Source organism: Castor canadensis, chromosome 19, assembly GCF_047511655.1.
Source record: "Castor canadensis chromosome 19, mCasCan1.hap1v2, whole genome shotgun sequence".
NCBI classification, from domain to species: Eukaryota; Metazoa; Chordata; class Mammalia; order Rodentia; family Castoridae; genus Castor; species Castor canadensis.
The window spans coordinates 4117670-4145379 of NC_133404.1; the positions used below are offsets into that span (position 1 = coordinate 4117670).

General features: G+C 38.9%; 1 protein-coding gene across 15 annotated transcripts in view; it reads left to right on the forward strand.

Annotated features, from left to right (window-relative positions):
- The window catches only part of Neo1 (neogenin 1), a 199572-nt gene that overhangs the window by 132286 nt on the left and 39576 nt on the right, over positions 1–27710 (forward strand). For 8 of the 15 annotated variants that reach the window (XM_074062063.1, XM_074062067.1, XM_074062069.1 and 5 more), the window contains exons 8-13: positions 2118–2337; positions 9985–10139; positions 14853–15001; positions 15345–15483; positions 18230–18279; positions 19768–19915. In XM_074062063.1, coding sequence (XP_073918164.1) covers positions 2118–2337; positions 9985–10139; positions 14853–15001; positions 15345–15483; positions 18230–18279; positions 19768–19915 — 861 coding nt within the window. The remainder of the gene's footprint in view (positions 1–2117; positions 2338–9984; positions 10140–14852; positions 15002–15344; positions 15484–18229; positions 18280–19767; positions 19916–27710) is intronic. The other 7 variants (XM_074062073.1, XM_074062065.1, XM_074062068.1 and 4 more) reach the window with 1 other exon arrangement.

A 27710-nucleotide genomic window follows, 5' to 3' on the forward strand; every position in this document is an offset into this window, starting at 1 on the left:
CCTGATGCTGTTATTTCTACCCACAGGACTGCTGTGTGAATGAACTAACATACTTTAAAAAACAGCTCAGAAAGCTTTGAATGAGAGGCATTTATTTCCTCTGAGACAACCTGTCTATCCGTGTATTCAGGGCAAGAATTGTGTCCTCAGCCATTCAGACTTGACTTTCTTACATCGACGCTTTTTCCAGTAAAGTGTGTGCTTCCACCTGAAGAAAAACTTAATAATCTTACACTTTAATAGATTATCCTGTTCCATGGAAGTAGGGTAAAAGGAGAAAGTGACAGAGAGTAAGTGATTTGCCCAAGGTGATACAGCAGTAAGTGGCTCGGCTCATCCAGACTGGAAGTCACGTTCCCCACCTCCTCCTATTGGCTAAATGCAGAGGCCTCTTAGACTAAAAACCAAAGCTGGTTTTACCACTCCACTACTTACCATGACCAAGTGATTTTAGCCCTCTAAGACAGAGATGTGATGATAATACCATTTCATGGAGTCATATGCATTGAATGCTCCGTGTAAATAGAGAGTGCTATGTGGAAAGTGCTCAGTCAGTGGTAGCTGTTGGATTCCCTTCTCCTTCCCCGTGTATCCAGGAATCCCAAATTGGCCCTCCTCCACTGTTTCCTTTACAGAACCCATTTCATCTGGCATATTTATTTATATGCTTCACTTTAGACTTCTACTGTTCACAGATGTTTCCAGGACATTATTGCCCTACCATTGAATTCAAAACTAGATCTGTGGGCTGGGGGTGTAGCTCAGTGGTAGAGCAGATGGCTATCATTTTTGAGGCTCTGTGTCAGTCTCCAGGTACTGCCCCTCCAAAAAGGACAAAACAAAATGAGTATGCAAATTTCATGTTTTCCTCTTTGCCTGTTTTCTACTAATTTCCCTAAGTTTAAGGACTTTTTTTTTTTCCCTTCAGTAAAAAGGGGATCAAACCCAGGACTTCATGGATATTAGGCAAGCACTATACTACTGAGCCACACCCCTGGCCCTTTGACACAATTCTAATTAGTGAACCCTTCTAATTAAAAAATGTGAGATTAGCTGGGTATGGTAGTGCACACATATAATCACAGCACTCCAGAAGTGGAGGCAGCAGGTTTATAACTTCAAGGCCAGCCTGGGCTATGTAGTGAAACCCTGTCTCAAAAGAAAAAAAAAAAATGTGAGAGTAAACTTGTGGTTTCTGACTCTAAAGTGAAGATTTTAGGTTCAGTACTAGGAATGAATTTCTAAAATAGAACTGTTCGACAGTAGAACAGGCTGCCTTGGGAGGCAAAATTACCCAGGGCTGCAGGAATACAGACGGTGGCTGTGACCAGTCCACTGCGTCATCAGTCCTATCCAGTCCTTGGTGTTGGTGTACACCGTAGTGAGGAGGAACAAATATTTCTAAGCTACCTATTATGTTTTTGTGACTTTATAATTTTTGATTTGGGATTTTATACTGTCATGGTTACATGAATTGATGTGATGGCAGATGAAGTATAACTTAGCAAAATTAGGGAAGTTGTCAGTTGCCTAGGTATGACTAATATAGAGAGCAGAGTTCAACATTAGACTAAAGATGGAGACTTGATTCACAGTTCTGCAGTGGAATGACCTTCCAGAGCTTTCCTCGGGGCCACTGTGGAACGTGACTAGGCTTAGCCATCCTACAGGCACTGCAACTAGGTTTGTCCATACTATATACATTCCATATCTTGGCAGTACTGATGTCTGTCATATTAATAAGAGTCTTACATGCAAAGTTTAGCAGATGTTGCATGGTACTTCCAGTATTAAGAGAATTATCTGGGCATGGCTGTGTCCTTCTGTGAGATGTGTTATTTTTAGCTGTCACCCTCCCTGTCCCTTACCCACAACAATAATAGTGACCAGAAAGTCTGCTTGCTCCCCAGTGATGTGTCTTGAGTAGTGCCCATTAGTTTTCAGTGGTTGCCCCAGGCCTGCATGTTAGCCTTCAGTTTAATGGCCTTTTTTATGTTCACTCATTTTATTTTATTTCCCATCGTGGTTTTGTTTATTTTGTTTTTGTTTTTTCTGTTCTCTTTTTTAAAACCGTCGTGGTTTGCCCTTCATATTCCCCAATGTTTGCACATGACAAGATGTTGCCATCCCAACATTACCTCCCACTTCACTGACCAGTGCCACTACTGACCATCTAGCACCAGCCACAACAGGACCACTGCCTTCAGCTCCTCGGGATGTCGTGGCCTCCCTGGTGTCTACTCGCTTCATCAAATTGACATGGCGGACACCTGCGTCAGATCCTCATGGCGACAACCTCACCTACTCTGTGTTCTACACCAAGGAAGGTATCGCTAGGTAAGTGTATGTCTGGAGCCAGGGGCTGCAGCATGGCCTCCCCTGCTAGAGTCATCCTGGCTCTTTGTTGCTTAGGATCTGTGCCGTTTTCAGTCCAGAAAAATGTGTTCACTGAACTGTGTCTTTCCTAGTTTTAGGTCATTAAATAAATCCCAAACAGACAGAGGTCCTACTATTCTTTCCTGCTTTTTGATAATGTGCGGTTCCACTATTTAGGTGGAAGCATTCAGACGTAACCAGGGCTATACCTTTGTTTAGTTTTGGTATTTTTGTTGTTGTTGAGCTGGAGTGCCTTGTGCATGGTAAGCAAGTGCTCTATCTCTAAATCACATCCTTAAGTCTACAACTATGCCTTCATAAGATTCATTGAGCACTGAGTCTAGTGATTAAGGAAGACTTCATTTATTAAAGTATGTTAAATACATGTAAGCCTGCACCCTTAGGTGATGTGATCTGATGAGCTCTAAGGGTCTCCCTGCTGACCCAAGAGTACTGATGACTAATTGTCCTAAAACAGCGTCGTGGTTAATCCTTTGCATCTCCATGGTGTCTCCATGGCTTGTAGGAGAATCTGCAGGACCTTATCTCCTCAGGCCCTCCTGAGTGCCCACCCAGACTTAGCCCCTGGTCATATCACACTGAAGAACAGGAGCAAGCTTGTTTCCATGCCAATTGTTAAATTGTCAGGAAATTTTGCAAACCTGATGAAATGGTTTGGCTGCTAGAAAAGGGGTATAATGGAGTATTTGCAATGGCAAATGATGTAAACAGTTGTGAAACATCCACCAGAACATTGCTGCTTCCACATCACTCCATTCTGTGGGTTTGGGGTTTTTGCTTTTGTTTTGTTTTTCTCAGCACTTACCATTCTCCAAAATTTCTTTTTTTCACTTATTTATTATGTCTGTCTCATTCAATAGTGTCCCCAGCACTGGAGCAGAGCTCAGCATGTAGCAGCACTAGATAAATACTTGTTAAGTATTAATAATTTCAGTATTGATTTCCCTCAGTGAATAAATAATAGATTATTTGTGAAATCATGTTGAGTACTTGACTGTTCGTTTGACATTCAAGTTATTTTACATTGTGCTTAACGACAAATTACAGATAGAGACATATAAACCTACAATGTATTAGAATTATAAAACCTACAATGTATATTAAAAGCAAATATAGAAACTATTTTTATTTGGGAGTGGGCAGTGCTCTTTAAAAGAGAGAAAACCCAGAAGCCATAAAAAGGAACATAGACAAAGTTTATTATATTCCAGTATAAAATTTCATGTGCTAAAACAAGATCAACATCTCAAATAACAATCTGGAAAAAAAATTTGTAGCATTATATAGATTGCTGTCCAGTCTATATGAAGAGCTCCTACAAATCATAAGGCAGATACCCCAAAAGACAAATGATACAAGCAGGCAATTCACATAACTTAGTTGATAGCTCATTAAAGTTTAAAAACTTTTCATCATCACTGGCAATCTTGGAAACACAAAACAATTGAGTTATCGCTTAATTTTTAACTATAAGGCTGACTTTTTTTTTTTTTTTTTTTTTTTTTTTTTGTGGTGCTGGGGTTTAAACTCAATGCTTTGTGCTTGCTAGGCAGGAGCTCTGCTGCCTGAATCATGGCCCCTCAGCCCTTTTTGCTCTGGTTATCTTTGAGTTGATCTCCCATTTATGCCTGGGTTGACCTGAACTGGGATTCTCCTATTTTATGCTTCCCACAATAGCTGAGATGATGGGCCCAGCTTTTTCTGTTGAGATGGGGGTCTCATGAACTTTTATGCCCAGACTGACCTAGAACCACTGTCCTCCCAATCTCAGCCTTCCAAGTATTTGAGATGACTGAGAAGACAGGCATGTACCACCATGCCCAGCTAATGCTGACAAAAATTTCAAGTGACAATATTCAGTATTAAATGAGCTGAAGGTTGGGAAGAAATCCACTCCAGGCTGTTGGTTTCAGTATTTCAAATAGGCTGCAGGGAAAATGATTCAGCAGAGTTTGTAAATTTTTTTACCGCACATGATATTTAATCCAACAACTGTACTTCTTGGTGTCTTTCACAGAGATATGTAGATGTACATATGCCTAAGACACTCACACAAAATTTTTTATTGTGGTATTGCTCATAAGATTAAAAACAGGAAACAGTGCAGACACCTAGATAGAGGAGTGGTACATAATACTGTATATCCATGTGGTGTTTGATGCAGCAGTTTTTAAAAATGATATACCTGTATATTCCATGTATTTAAATGCCAGGGACAGTTTTGCACCCCATCCCTCAGGGAACATTGGCAATGTCTTCCACATTTTTGATGGAGAAAGGTGGGATGTTTACTGGCATATAGTGGATAGAGGCCTTGGATGCCAAAAAACATCCTACAGTACACAGGACAGCTTCCTACAACAAGTTCTGCCTCCATCTCTGTAGTGCTCAGAATTAGAGTGCTGGCATGGACAGATCCAGTAAGACACACATCACTACCTTTGCCATAGCTAAGTCTCAAGGTAGAATGTGTTTTTGAGGAAAGGACTTGGATTTATTTTTTAACTCTGTATATACTTTTGATTCATATGTTTTTAATGAAAATCCCTTACATAGATTTTTTTTTTTTTTTTTTTTTGTGGTGCTAGGGTTTGGACTCAAGGCTTCACACTTGCTAGGCAGGCACGATGCCAGTTGAACCACACCTCCAACATTTTTTGCTCTAGTTATTTTGAAGATAAGGTCTGTTTTTGCCCAGACTAGCTGGGCAAAATCCTCCTATTTTATATGTCCCACTTTGTTGAGGTAACAGGTAGGTGTACACCACTATACCCAGCTATTGGTTGAGATAGTCTTGTGAACTTTTTGCCTGGGCTGGCCTGGAACTGCAATCCTCTGAATCTCGGCCTTCCAAGCAGCCAGGATTACAGACAAGAGCCCAGCTCATTTAAAAATTTTAATTAATGGGTCATGGGGTGGAGTAAGCAGGTATGATTAGTAAATGGAGTTGGAGTTGAGAAAAATATAGAAGTTAAGTTGGCAGGAGCAGGCAAATGAGATAAGTATGTATAAAAAAGAGAAAATGTAAGGTCAGGGTCTCGTTCCACTTGGGTGTCTGGTGTGAGGAGGAATTGGGTGGCCAGAAAGCTATCCTGACTGACCCAGAAGTTTTTGGTAGGAATTAGATATTAAAGTACAGTGGCAGTTCAGAACTAGATGTTGGAATGTCAGTAAGAATATAGACATAGAAAAGAAAGCACCATTATAGACTCTTGAGTAACTGTGTGCTGTGATTGCATTACCTAGATTGTATTATGAGTATTACACTTTGGGAGTACTCCACAAGATTAGGAACCAGGAAACTAGGGAGACAAACTAATAGCAGATATGTTCATCTCTACATGTAAGCCCAGAAGAAGATGAGAACAGTGACTTGGAGTTGATGGGGTAAATTTGGGAACTATTTAAAAGGAAGAGTCGTTGAAATCCTAATACTTTTTGTTACTTAAACTATTACTTTAAGTTTGTGGGTTTGGGGGTTTTGTTGTAACAACAACTGTTTGGTGGTACTGTTAATGGCAAATGGTGTTTTGAAAAGACCTTGGTTCTTGCATTCCAGTGTGGAAGAATCCAAGCAGAATGTGTGGGTGTAACTGGCGTTTATTAAAAGGGAAAGGAAAATACAAAGGGAGCATGGTAGAGTGCAGGTGGAATCTGCTGGCCAAGAGAGGGTGCTTTTCTTTTTCAGATGCTTTTAAAACCTACCCTAACCCATGGAGGGCAGATTCCCACCCAATGATGAACAAGTGGGGAGGGGCATGGGCGTTTCCTAGCCAGGTGCATGTGGTCTAGACCTAGCATAAGTTTGTGATTTGAGTCAAAAGAGTATATCCTGCTTACTTGTATTTCTTTAAAAACAGTATTTATTTAGCCATCCTAGTCATAAATTTTCTCATCTAAAACCAAGGGTAATAAATTAGCTCACAAACTCATTATACCTCAATGAAAGGATGTAGGCCACTACCTTCATATGCAAATCCCCCCACTTCCTGCATTTGAAAATTCATCCATCAGGTGGCACTATGTGATTTAGTCATGAGCAATAGTTCTGTTGGGAACCTGACCGGGATTCCAGAGGATCCCTCCTCCTTTGCCTTTTCAGGTATAAAGTTTTTATCTTGTTTATTATTTAATGACTTTAACTTAATCCGTAGTACTTTTCTGGTACTAGCTATTAAGTGAAGATTAGAGAGTACTTCTTTCTGATATTAATAGCATTTTAGAGATGGATGAAGCCTTAGAGATCTATAAAGCTAGGCCAGGGGTTGGCAAACTATGGACCCCAGGCCATGTAAGAGGTGTTATTTTATAGCTCAAGAACTAATAATAGTTTCATATTTTTATTTTCTTGATTGCTGATCAAACCCAGGGCTTTGGGCTAGGCAAGCACTATAATACTAACCTACATTCCAACTATTTCGTTTTTACATTTTTAAATAGTTACATTTTGAAAGGTTGTATTAGTAAGAACATAATGTTCTGCATTTTGCCTGTTGATCTGTAAATATTTATTATCAGGCACTTTCAAGACCGTCTCATGTCTCATTCTTTCATTGAACACTTAAGGAAGGTGGGGCTCAGGAAGAGCTCGTGCCTTACCACCACCCTGGTAAACTGCAGCATTGCATAGCTAGAATTGGGTCTCCTCGCTCCTGGCCCAGCACTGACTTAATGTAAAGCGTTTCCTTCTGTTTTGATCCTTCGGCATTCCATTCTAACCTAAATCCCATTGTAGTCCCACATATTTATGAGGATTGCCCTTCCTGACTCTCCCCGGATCTTGTCCTAAATCAAGGTTGTTTCTGGGACCATGGGCCAGGCCAGTACCAGAGCTTTTGCAGATGCTGTGCTCTTATCTAAAGGAGCCACATCTCAGACTGATTTCCTTTCATAGTAAGGCTCCTGTAGAGATTTGTTTCAGTGCTTTCATTTCCACATTTTCAGAGAGGAGCCAACAAGATCTGCATGATCCTGCCACTGTAAGCGTCACCCACCAGAAGGCAAATCTCCATTCATCCATTCAGTACATATGTGTGGCTTCCCTGGGGGCACAGCCGCTCAACGCTTCTGTGCATGGGAGCAGGAATGCAACAGTCTTCCACTTTGCTTTAAGGTTTCTCTCTAGGAGGGAGGTCAATTAAATTTTTATATGCAGAGTGAGCAAAAGGGACCCAATGTGTGCTCTGTTGTGGAGCTTTTAGTTTAGTGCAAAACACAATACTTCCTATTAAACAGCAAGCATTTGTGATCAAACCCAGTATCAGAAACCTCACAGTGTAAGAAATCAGTTGATGCCCTCCTTCTAAATCCTGTGACGTAGAGGTTCAGCCAAAGACAAAATAGTTTTATAGCTATCTCAAGAATATCTGAACAATCATTTTTTGTTACCACAGTGTTCTTTTCCAGTGGGCCTAACCGATTATACTGTAAGAACCTATGAATAGTATAAATACTGTGTGGGTACTGGGTTTTTTGGTTGTTGTGTATAAGTTTTAGTTTTGCTTTTTATTGTTTTGGCCTTTTGGATGCTTTTGTTGTTTTTGTGGTTCCATAGATTAAACCTAAGACTTTGCTGGGAACTAGGCAAGCACTCTTACCCCGGAGCCACACCCCCAGCCCTAATGTGTTATGTGTGTGTTTAATGAAAATGAAGTACATTGAAGAACTATAGAAAGCTATTTAAAACTATTTAAACTATTTAAAACACTTAAAACTACTTAAGACACTTAAATCTCAAATGCAGCTGTTCACGTGTAATCAGACAACTCGACATTGTCACATGCTCCCAAACAAATTCTAATCAGCAATTTCAAGACAACTTGGCAATGTATTTGGTGGGAGGGGGAAGGAGTCCTTGTTTGTTATTTTGGGGGATTTTGGGTGGTCCTAGAGTTTGAACTCAGGGCCTTGTGCTTTCTAGGCAAGCACTGTGCCACTTGAGCCATACCTCCAACCCTTTTTGCTATAGGTTATTTTTAAATATGCTTTTTGCCCTGGCTGACCTGGATTGTGATCCTCCTACCTATGCTTCACACATAGCTGGGCATGTACCACAATACCCTGCTTATTTGTTGAGATGGGGTCTCACTAATTTTGTGCCTGGGCTGGCCTCAAATCATGACCCTTCCCATCTTTACCTCCCAAGTACCTGGGATTATAGATATGAGCCATCACACCCAGCTTAATGTAACAATTTTAATTTAACAGATTAAGCAATTCAGAATAGTTTCTGCTACATAATTTCTTCCAGAGTGCTTCTGAGAGTTTTCATTTCATTTTCAAGATAAGTACAGCTCTTTTCTTACATGAATGACAAAGGCCAGCTGTCTAAAACAAATTCCTTTACATTATTTGTTGAAAACTCATTTATAACATAATCTGGTTTTCATTATAGAAGGTACATTAAACTAAGCATAATTATAGACCTAAGTTGGACACACAAACCCCCAGCAGAGAGCCTGGAAGCTACCTTTTTGTAAGGAATCTAGATAAATGCTCTTACATTTTCATCTCCTAATACCACACTCCTCCATTTGTCAAACCTATAGATCAGCTTGAAAATCATTCAAAAGGAATATTAGTTTTAAGAATTAAATTATAAGGGCAGGGGACATGTGTCAAGTGATACTGTGCTTGCCTAATAATTGTAAGGTACAGAGTTCAATCTCCAGTACTGCCCCCTCAAAAAAAAATTATAAAAATTAGTGTCAGCCAGGTAAGCCTGGGCAAAAAAGTTCAAGAGACTCCACCTTAACCAATAGCTGGGCATGGAGGTATGTGCCTCTCATCCCAAGCCACTTGGGAGGCTGAGAACAAGAGGACTGTGGTTCTGGCCTGAGCAAAAAAGTTTGCAAGACCCTATCTCAACAGAAAAAAGCTTGGTGTGGTGACACACAACTGTCATTCCAGCTGTAGTGGGAAGCTTAAAATAGGATTGTGATCCAGGCTGGCAAAAAGCAAGATCCTATCTTCAAAATAACCAAAGCACAAAGAGGTGAAATTGTGCCCAAGTGATAGAGCACCCATCTAACACATGTACAGCACAGAGTTCAAACCCCAGTACCACCCAAGGAGGAGGGAAAAATCAAGTGTCATGAATCACCTTTTAAAAATAGATTTAGTTACATTTAGATTTTAATAATTTTGCTCCCAATTTTTTAAAGAGCGATTACCTTGTTTTCTTTTTATTGAGTCTCCTTGATAGTTTCTGTGAAAATTAGATGATACCTATAACCACCTTCTGTCCATTTCCCTTAGAATCACTCCTTAAAACTCAGTGATTTTAAACCTACAAAGCCAATGACCCCTGCCCCATTTGAAATAGCACTAAGAGCCAGGTCTGCTCTGAAATGGCTGTGTTTGTGATCTGTGATGTCAGCAAAGGTTCAGCAAGAACATCAACACCCTGTCAGCAGCCTGCTCTTCCGTCACACTTCTGACTTGTAGTGTACACTGTTTACCCCCAAGAGTTTCACTTTTTTGAGAGTTAATTTGGCTTAAGTTATTAGACTTTGATGTGAACTAGAAGTTGAAACTAGAAATTTCCTAATTGATATTATTTCTTTCTAAATCCTTCATTGTCCAAAGGGAGCGTATTGAGAATACCAGTCGCCCAGGAGAGATGCAGGTAACCATTCAAAACTTAATGCCAGCAACTGTGTACATCTTCAAAGTTTCGGCTCATAACAAGCATGGCTTGGGAGAGAGTTCAGCTCCACTACGCGTGGAAACACAACCTGAAGGTAGGTCTTCACCTGTCTGTCAGCCCCATCCAGAGGGAGACCTGTATAAAGGTCTGCTTTACGTTTATCCTTGTATGTTATAGGGAATCAGAAGAGAACAGTTTCTTATTATCAAGGTCTTTTATGTTTTCTTGTGGTGCTGGGGATTGAACCCAGAGCCTTGCACATATAGGCAAGCCCTCTACCATTAAGCTACATCACCATCCTTGGTTCTTATGAGTTAGGGAAGACAAGATGAATTTCCATTGAACAATAACAAATAGTATAAGACAGTGTAAGTCTATTATCGTTTTGTACATATTCATATTTACTGATCCTTAAGAAAGATTAAGAAGAATCTTTCTTCTAAGCCTAGGTAATCTTATACCTCTGAAATTCTGAGGTACATTATCACTTTATTCTTTCATTTATGATTATGACTATTTCTCGCTTTTCTAATGGTTAGTGCTTTGAACATGACCCTTGATATCCACCTGTCTGTTCCAAGGAGCCTGTCACAGAGGAGAAACCATAAATACTTAGGATACATAGAGTTCAGTACTGTACTGTAGATGCTTGATTCATTTTTCTCATAATGCCACCCAACTTTCACTAAAGACATGATGCATTTCAACAAATCTCAGATTTTCACTTTATCACTTAAATTAAGCACATTAACATTTGCCTTGCTCTTGGGGAACCATTTGCTTTTTAGAAGGCAGATTTTCACAAAATTAAGGACAGGTAAACACTCAGCAGATAACACAAGGATTTAAACACAACTGCCGGTAATAAGGGACTGACAGCTTCTCCACATCCATCAAGCTGCATAATGCACAAATTTTTTTTTAATTTCTTTTGTTTCTTTAATTTTTCTTGACTGGTCAAAACCATGTGTAATAAATCACGTATAAGACAGGCTTTCTGTATTTATAATTGTCACCAACTGTATTGTCCTATCTTCATGCATACTTCGCTCACTAGAAACTCTTGGAGCATTTATTTTGAAACTGCTCTTTTGTGTTAAATAGTGCTACTTCTAATTACGTATCTGAGAGTTTCTGTGACTGAGATGAGTCAGGTTGGCTTATATTATAAATACCCTGTTGTACTTTTAACTGTTGGTTATAAACTTTGAGCCTAAAATGAGAAACAAGTCATGATTTATGTTTTTCCCACTTTAACCTTTTTTCCAGACTTAAGACTTTTAACACAAGCACTGTTTTTTCCTCGGCACATTCTTTAGTCTGCCTTTACTATTAGTGCACTAGCTTTTCTGTGTTCACAAACCTCAAAACATGCTTTGAGTAGGGTACTGTATATAAAAACTACTGACCTGAAACTCAGCAGAATGAGCTGAATGAATGAATTTACCAGTGAGGCTGTGGAAGTAACTCAAGAATAAAGTCAGGAAGCTCTGCGACTGTGCTTTTGAATTCTATAGCAAACTACTCATCAAACATTTGAGTACCTTCTATTCCAGGCAAAGCATTACAAATACAAGGATGAACAAGATAAGATTTCAACTCTTAAGACATGAACAGTGAAGGGCTGGTGGAATGGCTCAAGTGGTAGAGCCCTTGCCTACCAAGCACAAGGCTCTGAGTTCAATCCTAATACTCAAAAAAAAAAAAAAAGGCAATGAAGATAGGAGGCCATTGACCACTCCAGTAATAGAGATGGAAGTTCAGGAATCAAACTCAGACGTGAACACGAGGGTCATCAAAAGGTCCAGGGGTTGATTTAAGGGAAGAATAGATTCTCATTACAGAAAAAGGATGTTGCATTCCATGGTTACGCATATTAGTGAGGGGGTTCTCAATTAGAGTTCAAGCTCAGTTACCTTTCATTAGCTTGTAAGTGCAGGCATCATACATGAGAGGTAACGGGGATTCAGAACAAGGAAGAATTACTTAAAACAATAGCTAAGTCACGGCAGGATTGTAGGAAGGATGAGGATCGTAGGAAGGTTGGTCTTGAAGCATGGGACTTGTATAGCCATTTTTGGAGAAGGAAACTGCATACGCAAATCCCAGAAATAGGATCACTGCACATGCAAGGTAAGTCGTGGTAAAAACAAAGGGAAGACCCCAGGATTTGATCCAATGCCAGATTCTATCCTGGGACTGTGAGCCTTCTGAAACTATGTGAAACTGTTTGTGTGTCAGCCAGGTATTGTGACTCACACCTGTAATCTTCACAACTTGGGATACAGAGATCAGGAGTATTGCAGTTTGAGGCCAGCCCTGGTAAAAAAATTAGGGAGATTGCATCTCAACAAAAATAGCTGGGCATGGTGGTCCACGTCTGTGATCCCAGTTACGTAAGAGGCAGGGTGGTCTGAGACTGGCCATAGGCAAAAATTCAAGGTCCTACCTGAAAAATAACTAAAGCAAAAAAGGGCTAGAGATGTGGCTCAAGTGGTAGAGCACCTGCCTAGCAAGGCAAGGCCCTAAGGTTCCAATCCCAGTGCCATAAAAAAAAAAAAGAATTTTGTGTTCATATATATTTACAATAAATCTATAGCTTTCATCGTCTCAGACTTTTGTGAGTCAAATTGTTGAGAACCACTCAAGTAAGGGTCATTGTCAAGTTTAGAGATGAAAGAGAAGAGGTCATGAAGAGTTGCTTTATTGAGTGCCTGCTGGGTGCCAGCAATCATTGTATTAGGCAGTCAGGATGTAATGATGAAAAAGCCTTTACTTGTCCACGGGAGCTTATGGTCTGATACCAGAGAGACAGATAAATGTACAATACTGTGAGGTACTATAATCGGCACAATCATTTGTTCAAGGGGTCTGGTTAAGAGACGGTAGTTAAGCAAGATTACAGATGGAAGAGGCAACAAGTTCTAGTGATGGTATTTTGGAGCAGGGAATGGAGAGATTTGCACTTCATCTGGAGGTATTCAGCTTGTGTGGAGGAGGTGTCAGTGTTGGAGTCAGCCCTTGGAAAATATTTCACATGTTTAGCCTCCCAAGCCCACTTAAAACTTCTATTTATTATGCCACTGTATGGCTGAAATGAAAGAATTCATTAGGTCTTTTTTAGGATCATATTTGCCTGCACTTAGCCAATGAATATATTGACAGTAATTTCAAGGGAATTTAGAATCTGTTTTATTTTCTTTCCCCTTTAGTTAAGTTAGAGGAAAGTTTTCCATAGCAGCAGAAGTGTGACAAATCCCACCTGTCAGGCTACACAAAATATACTGTTAACATTAAGTGAATAACTTAACATTAAGTGATTCATGACTAAATAAAGCAAACAGCTGTTAGAATAACTATATTCAGGTTTCTCTACTTTAGTAGCAAAAAAATTTTTAAGTCATAGTGCTGTTATTGAAGAAAGCTAGTTTGCTTTACATTTAGTTAGGGATTTTTTCCCCTTCCTAGTCTCTAATGGGTGTCTTATTACAGAGATACTAGTGCCAGAGAAATTGTTTTCAAATATAGAATGTCTATCAAAGTATAGGCATGGGCAACTACCCAGGATTTGTATACAAATTTGAACTAGCACCTGTCAGTCAGAAAAAATAATATAGTGTAAAGATTAGGGTGTAAGCCACTGTAGAATTGGATGTGCAGTCTGACAGTCAACAAGTCAAAGGTACTGCACAAGTCTCCTCACTGGTCTTGAGCTCACGTTTTAGCTCAGAAAGTGCCCAACTTCTGGTTCTACTGCTGTAGCTTCCCCATCACTTGAAAAGGTTCTTGGCCTCAAATCCTCACCTGTAAATAAGGGTGGTAAAAGTATCCATCTCATTTGTGTTAGTGCAAAGATTAAATTTTAAAAAAACATGTCAGTGTTGAACTTGGATGTTTCACTGATTATAAATATTCAATAAATGGCAGCTATTTTAAAAATTGAGATTATTCCTTTATCCAGTCTTGCTCCTTTACCATTACTCTTCCATGCATGTGTTCACATGTCCTCCCCAAACACAGACCTGATCATGTCATGGTCCTGCTCCTCTTAGTCAGTGCCTGGCACTGGCTAGAGAAAATCTGAACTCCGTAGCAGGACCTTAAAGGCTCTTCACTCTGGGTCCTACCATCTTCACCACTCTCTCCCACACCCATTCTGTGTTTCTGCCATCTAAACCACAGGCCATTGTCTTTGCATATGTCCTCCTAATTGACCCCATTGACAGAGTAATTTTCCCCTTGGTGTCTGAGGAGACTGACTGACTTTGCACCTCAGAGTCTTCATCAATTCTTCCTTTCCCTGTCCAGCCCCTCCCAGATCAGAATCTTGCACTCTTCTCTCTTGTTCTCACTGTAACCATTACAGAATCTGTTCACACTTACAACATGGTTTGTAAGTATGGGTATGCCTGACCTCACACTACACTGGGAGTCCTCTGCAGGAGAGACTGCCCATCACTGTGTCCCCAGGGCCTATTACACCCTCTGGCGGAGCAAGGTTTTCTTCTTGCGGTGGGTGGTTGATGTGATACCTAGTCTCACTACAAACTGGGATTTTTATAAACCAACAAAAGAGTTCTTTCATACATTCTTCTCTTTTTGAATAAATTGGAGATTTATTTTTTTACAGATAATACCTGGCTTTTATTTTTTGAGTCATAGAAAGGAAAATACATATTTCCTAAAACCACTTGTCAAAGCAATTATTTTCGAAGCTTTTACTGATTCTAACAGCATCGCTGAGAGTGGTTGTTGAGGAATGAGGAAATCTCATTTACATCTTGCTTTCTTGAAATTTCCTTTGCAGTTCAGCTCCCCGGCCCAGCACCTAACATCCGAGCTTATGCAGCATCACCTACTTCCATCTCCATTACGTGGGAAACACCACTGTCTGGCAATGGGGAAATTCAGAACTATAAACTGTACTACATGGAAAAAGGGACTGATAAAGAGCAGGTATAAAACAAAATCATTTTTTAAACCATTGGTTGTAATTCTGCTACTATTTTCAAAACTCAGTAGTTGCTTGACTAGAAAAGGAGGGGGGGAGTTGGCAAGTTTGTTTCATTTTACCAGGATTTTTTCCTGTGGTTTTTACCAGCAAGGGTCATTAAACATCAAGTAATATTTCTAAGTAAATTGTTAACTGCTTATGATTAATTTGCTTTGACTATTAAATAACATTCTGTAAAAAGTAAAAACTGTATATTGTAGAATATAGAACTTATTTAGATAATTATTTTGTAGCATTTCTTTTAGCTTGAGTAGAGTACATATGCAGTGTTTTATTTTATTTAAGGATGTTGATGTTTCAAGTCACTCCTACACCATTAATGGGTTAAAAAAATATACAGAGTATAGTTTTCGAGTGGTGGCCTACAATAAACATGGTCCTGGAGTCTCCACACAGGATGTCGCTGTTCGAACATTGTCAGATGGTGAGTCTTTTTTCCTGTCTTGATGCCCCATGTGGTATAATAGTAAGATTGTGGGCTTTGGTGTTAAGAAGGTTCAGCTCACATTCCAGTTGTACACCTTGCTGGTAGTGTAGACATTGGTCAAGTCACGTTTCTGAGCATGTAATATGTAGGGAACACCAACTTCTTTGGGTTGCTATAAAGATTCACTGAGAAAGTATAGAATATGTGGTGGCTGATACGAACAGGTTATCAATGTTTGTAATTTTTAGCTGAGTCTTCTCTGTAAGTAAATGCTGTTGCTTATTCATAACACAGACCATTTCAGGGCTATCAGAAGACTAGCCTATTCTGCTTAGCAGTCATATTTACTTGCCAAATTGGTGTTTTTAATTCCTTGGAATTTTGTATGTTTCATTTTTCACCTGTGACTGAATTGTAAAGTTACATACACATATCCATGACCTAGAACAATAGTTTTCAAATTTAGCTTGCCAGACAGATTAAGTAGGTTAAGACCACCATTTAAAAAAATAATTCAGAGCAGAAAATGTTAGTAAGGGTATCTGTTATTTCATGAAACTTGGCTAAATTCAGTGTTTTATAACAGTGCCTTTTAAAAAGTATGTCTATATGTATATAATACACAGACACATGTGTGTGCTTTAGAAGCTGTAGTATAACTCTCTTAAGCAAATGATTAAACCTTAACATCACCAGTAAAAAAAAAGACTAACATCTTGTGCCTCTGATGTGATACATCAGTCTCACCCCCATTGTATTCCTGCCCGAAATATTGAACTTGAATCTGATCACGATAAAGTAGCCAGGCATATTCAAATTGAGAGAAGCTCTGCAATTTTTTTAAAAATTTTTAAAAACTGACCTTAATTCTTAAAATGTATTAGCTTGTAAAAGAAAAAAAAGATAGATTAAATAAGAGCAAAGGACACATGAAATAAAATAAAACATGTATAATGTTTAGATCCTGGATCTGGAGGTAAAAGCAGCTGTATGAGACACTGTTGGCATGCTTAATGGTAGATATATACAGTACTAGGCAATGTTGCTAGGTGTATTAGATAATATTTTATGTCAAGATTATGCTTTCCAGATATGATCATTGTATCATAGTTCTGTTGGAGACCATCCTTGTTCTTAGGAGGTAAAGTACTGAGTTAAGAATTTAAGAGTAAAGTGTCACAATGGCATAACTATTTCTCAGATAATTCAGAAATAACGTGGATAGAAATGTATATGTATACATTTGCAGTGAGAAAAGTAAAGCAGATGTTGCAGAATATCAATAACTAGTAAAAGAATATAGAATGGCAATTGTACTATTCTTGCTGTTTTTTTCTGTGGACTTGACATTTTTCAAGATAAAAGGTTGGGTAAAAGAAATAGAAACTATAATTTGGCTAGCCAACTACATAAGCCAGTTGTTCAAGATTTTTAGGAAACATTAAGAGAATAATGCTTATTACAGGCTTTTAAATGGACATGTGAGCCAAATTTTAGCTACATTAAATGGGTCAGCATGCTGACCACAGTTCTATGGAAACTAAGTGGTCTGAGTGTGTCTTAGTATGGTGGTTTAGGGCAGCACTTTGGAATAATGCAAATCTTGGTCCTATGCCAGCTGGAACAAATACCTAGGGCAAGTTATCTTCCCTATGTCTATAAAAATAGAAATAATAGTAGAAACCTCTTCGACATTGTTGAGGGGATTAGGTACTGCCACACAGTGAGCATATAACAAAGCTCAGCTGTGAGGATGGCAAAGAGGACAGCAGTCAAAACTATGTTGGAGCCTCTGCAGCTGAGTCATTTCTTAACATGGAAAGGATTGGAATCATTGGTGGACTATTTTCAAAACACAAATACCTGGGTCCTACTCTAGACCCTCTGCACATGACTCTGGCTTGAGGCCTAAGGCATTTTGCTGGACACAAGTTACAATAACCACAAGCAAGGCATATTGTCTGCCTTCCAGAAACTTGAGCAGGTTGCCAAATGTTAGAGAAAGGAAGAAAGAAGTTCTTGCGGATGGATTAGGAGAGAAGGGCTAAAATCAGCATTTTATGAGTGGAGAGAAAACAAAACAGGTCTAGTTAAAGTGTTCTTCACTTGCTGTCATCACTACAAGGAGATGCTGGGTAGTGTGTAGTCCCTGGGCTTTCATATACCCTGTGTTACTTTCTAGATGTGAGGAACTAAACTCACGCAACTGTTTGTTTAACCCACAAGCCCTAACTTCTATCTAAACGAGTGCTTCTGATACGTGATTGCTTGGGAAGCCAGATAGTTCACTTTCCTGAAGCTGTCATTGCTGAAGTCTCTCCTTAAAAATTGCCTTCAAAACAGAGTAAGAACCCCAGAAAAAAGCCAGCTCACTGTTTTATGTACATCTCATTTCGGTCCGTATCGTCATTACCCAGTTCAGTCACTTTCCACATACAGCAGACTTGGTTCCAGAAAATGCATGACTCTTACCCAGGATGAATATTCAGAATATGTTTGCAGTTTAGAGTATATTGGAGTTTAGTAACTTATTGTCTAGAAGAGTTCAGAAGCACTGCATCGTTGAAATGAGGATCTGACTTGGGTATGGATACCTGTTCGTGTGAATCAGACATGGCCATGCTTCATCCCCTGGTACCATGGCAGCTGGGTTGAGTCCTATGTGAAGGCTGCCAAGAACAACCACTTGGTGGGTGATATGTGAGTGACTAATTTCTCTCTTTCTTTTTTTTTGCCTGTCTAGTTCCCAGTGCTGCTCCTCAGAATGTGTCCCTAGAAGTGAGAAATTCAAAGGTAAAAGTTAGTAGTGTTGTCGCTCACTTTACTGGTGTACAGCGCCAGAGGGGCTTATAGAGCAGAGATTCCGAAGGAAGACATCAGACTAGTGAATGCTAGTGTTACAACACTTTATTTGGTTTTACAAATACTAACCTATTAAATTGTAACATAACTGGAAAAGTTTACAGTTAACCAAAAAAATAAGTCAATGTAGGTGTCACACTTGCTAATAAAGCTGAGCTTAGAAACCATCTCATTTTAAGTTTATTTCCTTTTTTCAATGCCAAAACTTCTTTAGCCTGCTATAAATAAATGGCTATTTTATATAAACATGGCAGCTTATTTATTTTTTATGATTTCTGTTGTTTAGATTTTTCTTTTTCTTTTTTACTATATTGTACTGGAGTACATTGTGACATTTGCAAAAGTGCTTATAATATATCTTAGTTAGATTCACCCCCTCCGTCATTCTCCTTTGTCTTCCCCCCATTATTTTAATAGTTTCAACAGGTCTTATTTTTCCATTTTCATACATGAGTACATAGTATTTCTACCATATTCACCCTCCTACACCCTTTCCTTATATCTTCCCCCCTCCCACTGGTTCCAGCCCCCATGCAGGATGTGTTTTGCCTTCCTGTTCTCTGTTTTTTTAAAAACAGACATTTTTGTATATTTAAAGATAACATAACATTTTAGATCTTAACTGTTCAAAACCTTGGTGATGTGGCAAAAGGAAGTCAGTTGTTTATGATGACATGGACCCTTAGTACTGTGAGATGAGCCCAGTGTGTACCCAAGGCAGACACTTGTAGATTTGGTTGTGTCTGCTCACATCATTCCTCTGGTCAGATCATTGCACATGGGGCCACAGATGCCTCTCAGAGGCCTAGAGCCCCTTCTAGCTCCATAGACAAGTGAAATAGTCCTTTCAAAAAGTACTATAGGGATCTTTTTCTTCTTCAAGACGCAACCAGCTGTTAGTTAATGATCCTCGTTTTGAAGAGTTTTAAATGGAAATTTTTTTTCTTCTCAGCTGTTTTGCATCAGGCTGGTGGAGTGGCTCAAGTGGTAGAGTACCTGCCTGGCAAGCATGAGGCCCTGAGTTCAAACCCTACTACCGCCAAACAGAAAAACAAAATTGTTTTGCATTGGATGTGGGAAAGAATCATTAAACCTATTTATTTCCTAATCCATGTGCCTCTGACCTTCTTTTACTTTCCTTCTGAAAATGTTTTTGGGGCTTCTCACCAACCAATACCCAAGAGAGTAAGGGTCCAGAATGTACTACTTGAAAATGTAATCTCCCCATTTGACCATTGAGAGTGTTAGAATTTAAAAGTATTTTTGAGTGACGGTGAAATCACTTTGTGAAATTCTAAAAACTCGCTGTCTGTATGTTCCTTCTTTCACACAGTGATGTCAGGGTTAATAATATACACAACAGCTAGGACTAGCCCTTCACTGTGTTCAGTCTTTTCCCTATATTGCTGTCTTTCCCAGAGTATTATGATTTACTGGCAGCCACCTTCTCCAGCCACACAAAATGGGCAGATTACTGGCTATAAGATTCGCCACCGAAAGGCCTCCCGAAAGAGTGATGTCACTGAGACCTTGGTAACTGGGACACAGCTGTCTCAACTGATTGAAGGTAAGCTGCTTTGTAAATAGGCAAAAGCTAGGAGGTGGTATCTTTGTCAGACATTGAATTATGCTAGTCTGAGGACTCCTAAGCTGTTGACTTTAAACAAATTAAAAACAGATCCCTCAAATTTTAATAGAAATTAATGGAAAATACTTTTACAGCTTCCACCACCTCTGAGGGCAAGATTGTATTTGCTTTTATCTCCTTGTATTCTCTACATTCTCTTTTCTAATTGATATTTTGCTTTTCTGTAATCTAAGAAAAGTAAAATAGAGCTATATAAGTAAGGAAATTACTCACTTTAGTTAGTAACAGAGGTCCACAAAACTTTTTGTAGCACCAGCACCACTCATGTATGTAAGCCTGGAAAAATATTTGTGAATAGCTACAATAATGTAATAATTATACTTGCTACCAGGGACACTATGAAAGTTTTAGACAGTTCTTCCACATATAGTTCCCCCCCACCCCCCCGCCCCACCCCCATCCCCTGTGAGGGACACCTGGAAAAAATGGTCCCAAGTGTATATCTAATAATGGGTTCTTCCTATGGGTCACAAAGAATTCTCCTCTTTCTTCTACAAATAGGAGAGATAGGAGAGATAGAGGTGATAAGCAGGGGCAAGGTTCTTCTGCAGGAGAATCTTGGGATTCTCCTGCAGGCTGAGGAGAACAGAGTCTAGGCAGTGCTAATCTAATGAAAGAGAGGGCAGGATGGGATCTGCTCAGACTACAGTCATGATCTGCTGTTGAATTAAGCATCTGTTTAAAAAAAAAAACCTACAGAATAAAGACAGCTGTTCTTTGTAAGCATGTTCCCAACTGAATATATAAATGGTGAACAGAAGTGGAGATCCAGGAAACAAAGGGAGGGAGGGAGAGAATCCTTGCTCTCCTGAAGCATTAACTTGAAGCTTGATAAGTACTAGGCAGCGATACAGATTGCCAAGATCCTGTCCTCAATAATAAATTACGTGATTAAGTTGTAGCCAGAATTGTTATAGCACTTAACACATTCTGCCATATCTTTTTTTATATGTATTGTATGCCTTAGATTTGTAAACTCAGTTACTTACAGAGAAACTCTTAGTCTCTTTACACATACCTCTACACACACACACAGGCACACACACATCAATGTTATATTCTAACTCTCCTCAGTAGACAGGGGATGATAATATTACTGGTTGGATTCTTTCAAGATCTTAATTGAGCCATGTATGCTAGTAGTCCAGGCTGTTGACTATTTACAGTTACACATACGTGTGCAGCCACTCTAGCACTTTGTCATTTGGTGTGTGCTGAGACAACACAGGGAGATAAACTGTCTTGGTCCCAACTATATCGCTCCTCTTTGTGTCCTTGCTTTCTTGTGGGCAGACAGATTCAGGACCTCCCATACAGAGCAGAGCCTTCCATCTCTCCATGTGTACCCTATGTCAGAATTGATTAACTGAGCCATGGTGTATCTTGCATCCTGGCCAAGTTATTTACATTCTCGATATTTCTGTCTTTGGAGTTTCTGTACTGTGGTGCTTTCCAAAGGCCTACCAGAATTTTATGTTTAAGTGCTCTAAAAATGTATGCCTGAATGTGTGAACATTATTCAGATTTATAGGGTAGACTGTTATATGTGGATCTTTGTTGCCTTTGATGCATTGTAAATCATGTACTTTATTAGCTGGTAGTAAATTTTAAATTGCATAATAGAAAAAGTTTGAAGGTTTTTTTCTTACTATAAATACATGTGGGCAATTGGTTATTGAGAACTAGATTTCTAGGCCATATTTGATGGTGAAAATTTTTCTACTGTGGTTGTGGGAGGGCTTAGAGAACAGAGGTCACCTGATAGGAGTTACATCTTTGCATTCTTTTCTGTGTCTTCTGAAACTAACTGACTTTGTTCCTTTGTAATAATTCTTTCATTGTCTTTGGCCTTAGCTCCCTTTGCAAAAAAAAAATAAAGGGTTGCATTAAATGAACTCTAAGGCACTTTCAGGCTCTTAAGCAAACATCTGTAACCTTCTGGAAGCTTTAGCCATTTTTTTTTTTTTAATCTTAGCCTTTTCTGCAGAGACAGGAGCTACTCTGCTGCATGTTTTGCTTATTGTTTGTTAGACTAAACTATATCAAGCTATGGGGCTGAGTTGGTGGGTGGGATGTTTGCTTTGATGAGAGGTTATTTTTTTTTTCCTTTTTTTTTTTCTTTTATTGTTCATATGTGCACACAAGGCTTGGGTCATTTCTCCCCCCTGCCCCCACCCCCTCCCTTACCACCCACTCCGCCCCCTCCCTCTCCCCCCCACCCCCTCAATACCCAGCAGAAACTATTTTGCCCTTATTTCTAATTTTGTTGTAGAGAGAGTATAAGCAATAATAGGAAGGAACAAGGGTTTTTGCTAGTTGAGATAAGGATAGCTATACAGGGCATTGACTCACATTGATTTCCTGTGCGTGTGTGTTACCTTCTATGTTAATTCTTTTTGATCTCACCTTTTCTCTAGTTCCTGGTCCCCTTTTCCTATTGGCCTCAGTTGCTTTTAAGGTATCTGCTTTAGTTTCTCTGCGTTAAGGGCAACAAATGCTAGCTAGTTTTTTAGGTGTCTTACCTATCCTCACCCCTCCCTTGTGTGCTCTCGCTTTTATCATGTGCTCAAAGTCCAATCCCCTTGTTGTGTTTGCCCTTGATCGAATGTCCGCATATGAGGGAGAACATACGATTTTTGGTCTTTTGGGCCAGGCTAACCTCACTCAGAATGATGTTCTCCAATTCCATCCATTTACCAGCGAATGATAACATTTCATTCTTCTTCATGGCTGCATTTCTATTGTGTATAGATACCACATTTTCTTAATCCATTCGTCAGTAGTGGGGCATCTTGGCTGTTTCCATAACTTGGCTATTGTGAATAGTGCCACAATAAACATGGGTGTGCAGGTGCCTCTGGAGTAACCTGTGTCACAGTCTTTTGGGTATATCCCCAAGAGTGGTATTGCTGGATCAAATGGTAGATCGATGTCTAGCTTTTTAAGTAGCCTCCAAATTTTTTTCCACAGTGGTTGTACTAGTTTACATTCCCACCAACAATGTAAGAGGGTTCCTTTCTCCCCGCATCCTCGCCAACACCTGTTGTTGGTGGTGTTGCTAATGATGGCTAGTCTAACAGGGGTGAGGTGGAATCTTAGTGTGGTTTTAATTTGCATTTCCTTTATTGCTAGAGATGGTGAGCATTTTTTCATGTGTTTTCTGGCCACTTGAATTTCTTCTTTTGAGAAAGTTCTGTTTAGTTCACTTGCCCGTTTCTTTATTGGTTCATTAGTTTTGGGATAATTTAGTTTTTTAAGTTCCCTGTATATTCTGGTTATCAGTCCTTTGTCTGATGTATAGCTGGCAAATATTTTCTCCCACTCTGTGGGTGTTCTCTTCAGTTTAGAGACCATTTCTTTTGATGAACAGAAGCTTTTTAGCTTTATGAGGTCCCATTTATCTATGCTATCTCTTAGTTGCTGTGCTGCTGGGGTTCCGTTGAGAAAGTTCTCACCTCTACCTACTAACTCCAGAGTATTTCCTGCTCTTTCCTGTATCAACTTTAGAGTTTGGGGTCTGATATTAAGATCCTTGATCCATTTTGAGTTAATCTTGGTATAGGGTGATATACATGGATCTAGTTTCAGTTTTTTGCAGACTGCTAACCAGTTTTCCCAGCAGTTTTTGTTAAGAGGCTGTCTTTTCTCCATCGAATATTTTTAGCATCTTTGTCAAAGACAAGTTGGTTATAGTTGTTTGGCTTCATATCTGGGTCCTCTATTCTGTTCCACTGGTCTTCATGTCTGTTTTTGTGCCAGTACCATGCTGTTTTTATCATTATTGCTTTGTAATATAGTTTGAAGTCAGGTATTGTGATACCTCCTGCATTGTTCTTTTGACTGAGTATTGCCTTGGCTATTCGTGGCCTCTTGTGTTTCCATATAAATTTAACGGTAGATTTTTCAATCTCTTTAATGAATGTCATTGGGATTTTGATGGGAATTGCATTAAACATGTAGATTGCTTTTGGGAGTATAGACATTTTTACTATGTTGATTCTACCAATCCATGAGCATGGGGGAGATCTCCACTTTCTAAGTCTTCCTCACTCTCTTTCTTCAGAAGTGCATAGTTTTCCTTGTAGAGGTCTTTCACATCTTTTGTTAGGTTTACACCTAGGTATTTGATTTTTTTTTTGAGGCTATTGTAAATGGAATTGTTTTCATACATTCTTTTTCCATTTGCTCATTGTTAGTGTATAGAAATGCTAATGATTTTTCTATGTTGATTCTATATCCTGCTACCTTGCTATAGCTATTGATGATGTCTAGAAGCTTCTGAGTAGAGTTTTTTGGGTCTTTAAGGTATAGGATCATGTCGTCTGCAAATAGGGATATTTTGACAGTTTCTTTACCTATTTGTATTCCTTTTATTCCTTCTTCTTGCCTAACTGCTCTGGCTAGGAATTCCAGTACTATGTTGAATAGGAGTGGAGATAGTGAGCATCCTTGTTTGGTTCCTGATTTTAGAGGGAATGGTTTCAGTTTTTCTCCGTTAAGTATAATGCTGGCTGTAGGTTTGTCATATATAGCTTTTATAATGTTGAGGTACTTTCCTTCTATTCCTAGTTTTCTTAGAGCTTTTATCATGAAATGATGTTGGATCTTATCAAAGGCTTTTTCTGCATCTATTGAGATGATCAAGTGGTTTTTGTCTTTGCTTCTGTTAATGTGGTTTATTACGTTTATTGATTTTCGTATGTTGAACCACCCCTGCATCCCTGGGATGAAGACTACTTGGTCGTGGTGAATAATCTTTTTGATGTGTTGTTGAATTTGGTTTGCCATTATTTTGTTGAGGATTTTTGCATCAATGTTCATTAAGGAGATTGGCCTATAGTTCTCCTTTTTGGAGGTGTCTTTGCCTGGTTTTGGGATAAGTGTAATACTGGCTTCATAAAATGTGTTTGGCAGTGTTCCTTCCCTTTCTATTTCGTGGAACAGTTTAAGGAGGGTTGGTATCAGTTCTTCTTTAAAGGTCTGATAGAATTCAGCAGAGAATCATTCAGGTCCTGGACTTTTCTTTTTGAGGAGACTCTTGATTGCTGCTTCAATTTCATTTTGTGTTATAGGTCTATTCAGGTAATTAATTTCCTCGGTTCAGTTTTGGATGATCATATGTATCTAGAAATCTGTCCATTTCTTTAAGATTTTCAAATTTATTTGAATATAGGTTCTCAAAGTAGTCTCTGATGATTTCCTGGACTTCAATGGTGTTTGTTGTTATCTCCCCTTTTGCATTCCTGATTCTACTAATTTGGGTTTTTTCTCTCCTCATTTTAGTCAGGTTTGCCAGGGGTCTATCAATCTTGTTTATTTTTTCAAAGAACCAACTTTTTGTTTCATTAATTCTTTGTATGGTTTTTTTGGTTTCTATTTCGTTGATTTCAGCTCTTATTTTTATTATTTCTCTCCTTCTGTTTGTTTTGGGATTTGCTTGTTCTTGTTTTTCTAGGAGTTTGAGATGTATCATTAGGTCATTGATTTGGGATCTTTCAGTCTTTTTAATATATGCACTCATGGCTATAAACTTTCCTCTCAGGACTGCCTTAGCTGTGTCCCATAGGTTCCGGTAGGTTGTGTTTTCATTTTCATTGACTTCCAGGAATTTTTTAATTTCCTCTTTTACTTCATCTATGATCCATTCTTCATTAAGTAATGAGTTATTCAGTTTCCAGCTGTTTGCATGTTTTTTGTCTTTGCTTTTGTTGTTGAGTTCTAGTTTTACTGCATTGTGATCAGATAGTATGAACGGTATAATTTCTATTTTCTTATATTTGCTGAGACTTGCTTTGTGCCCTAGGATATGATCTGTTTTGGAGAAGGGTCCATGGACTGCTGAGAAGAATGTATATTGTGTAGAGGTTGGATGAAATCTTCTGTAGACATCAACTAGGTCCATTTGATCTATTGCATATTTTAGATCTTGGATTTCTTTGTTGATTTTTTGTTTGGATGACCTATCTATTAATGATAATGGGGTGTTAAAGTCTCCCACAACTACTGTGTTGGCATTAATATATGCTTTTAGGTCTTTCAGGGTATGTTTGATGAAATTGGTTGCATTGACATTGGGTGCATACAGGTTGATAATTATTATTTCCTTTTGATCTATTTCCCCTTTTATTAGTATGGAATGTCCTTCTTTATCTCGTTTGATCAATGTAGGTTTGAAGTCTACTTTGTCAGAGATAAGTATTGCTACTCCTGCCTGTTTTCAGGGGCCACTGGCTTGGTAAATCTTCTTCCAGCCTTTCATCCTTAGCCTGTGCTTATTTCTGTCGGTGAGATGGGTCTCCTGTAAGCAACAAATTGTTGGATCTTCCTTTTTAATCCATTTCATCAAGCAGTGCCTTTTGATGGGTGAATTAAGTCCGTTAACATTAAGTGTTTGTACTGATAGGTATGTGGTGATTCCTGTCATTTAGTTGTCTTAGTTGTTTGAAGGTTTGATTGTGTGTACCTAAGTTGAGGTTACTCTCTTGTCTTGCTTTTTCTTTTCCTGTGTTTTGGTGCTGCCTGTCTTTTCATGGTTAAGTTGGGTTTCACTTTCTGTGTGCAGAATCCCTTGCAGAATCTTTTGTAGTGGTGGCTTTGTAGTCACATATTGTTTTAGTTTCTGCTTATCATGGAAGACTTTTATTGCTCCATCTATTTTGAATGATAGTTTTGCTGGGTAGAGTATCCTGGGGTTGAAGTTATTTTCGTTCACTGCCCAGAAGATCTCACCCCATGCTCTTCTTGCTTTTAATGTTTCTGTTGAGAAGTCTGCTGTGATTTTGATGGGTTTACCTTTGTATGTTACTTGTTTTTTCTCTCTTACAGCCTTCAATATTCTTTCCTTAGTTTCTGAACTTGTTGTTTTAATGATATGTCGTGGGGTAGTTCTATTTTGATCTGGTCTGTTTGGTGTCCTGGAGGCCTCTTGCATCTGTATGGGAATATCTTTCTCTAGATTTGGGAAATTTTCCGTTATTATTTTGTTGAATATATTATGCATTCCCTTCGCTTGCACCTCTTCTCCTTCTTCGATGCCCATGATTCTCAAGTTTGGTCTTTTGATGGAGCTGGTGAGTTCTTGCATTTTCTTTTCACAGGTCTTGAGTTGTTTAATTAATAGTTCTTCAGTTTTTCCTTTAATTACCATTTCATATTCAGGTTCTGAGATTCTGTCTTCTGTTTGTTCTATTCTGCTCGATTGGCCTTCCGTTTTGTTTTGCAGTTCTGTTTCGTTCTTTTTTCTGAGGTTTTCCATATCCTGGGTGGTTTCCTCTTTAATGTTGTCTATTTTTGTCCTGAGTTCATTTATCTGTTTATTCGTTGTGTTCTCTGTTTCACTTTGGTGTTTATACGGTGCTTCTATGGTTTCCTTTATTTCTTCTTTTGCTTTTTCAAATTCTCTATTTTTGTTGTCTTGGAATTTCTTGAGTGTCTCCTGTACATTTTGGTTGATCCTATCCAGTATCATCTCTATAAAATTCTCATTGAGTACCTGTAGTATGTCTTCTTTTAAATTATTGTTGTGGGCTTCATTGGGTTCTTTGGCGTAGTTTATCTTCATTTTGTTGGAGTCTGGATCTGAGTTTCTGTTTTCTTCATTCCCTTCTGGTTCCTGTACTAATTTTTTGCTGTGGGGAAACTGGTTTCCCTGTTTTTTCTGTCTTCCCATCATTGTCTTTGGTGTTGTTACTGTCCCTGTACTGTGTGCAATTAT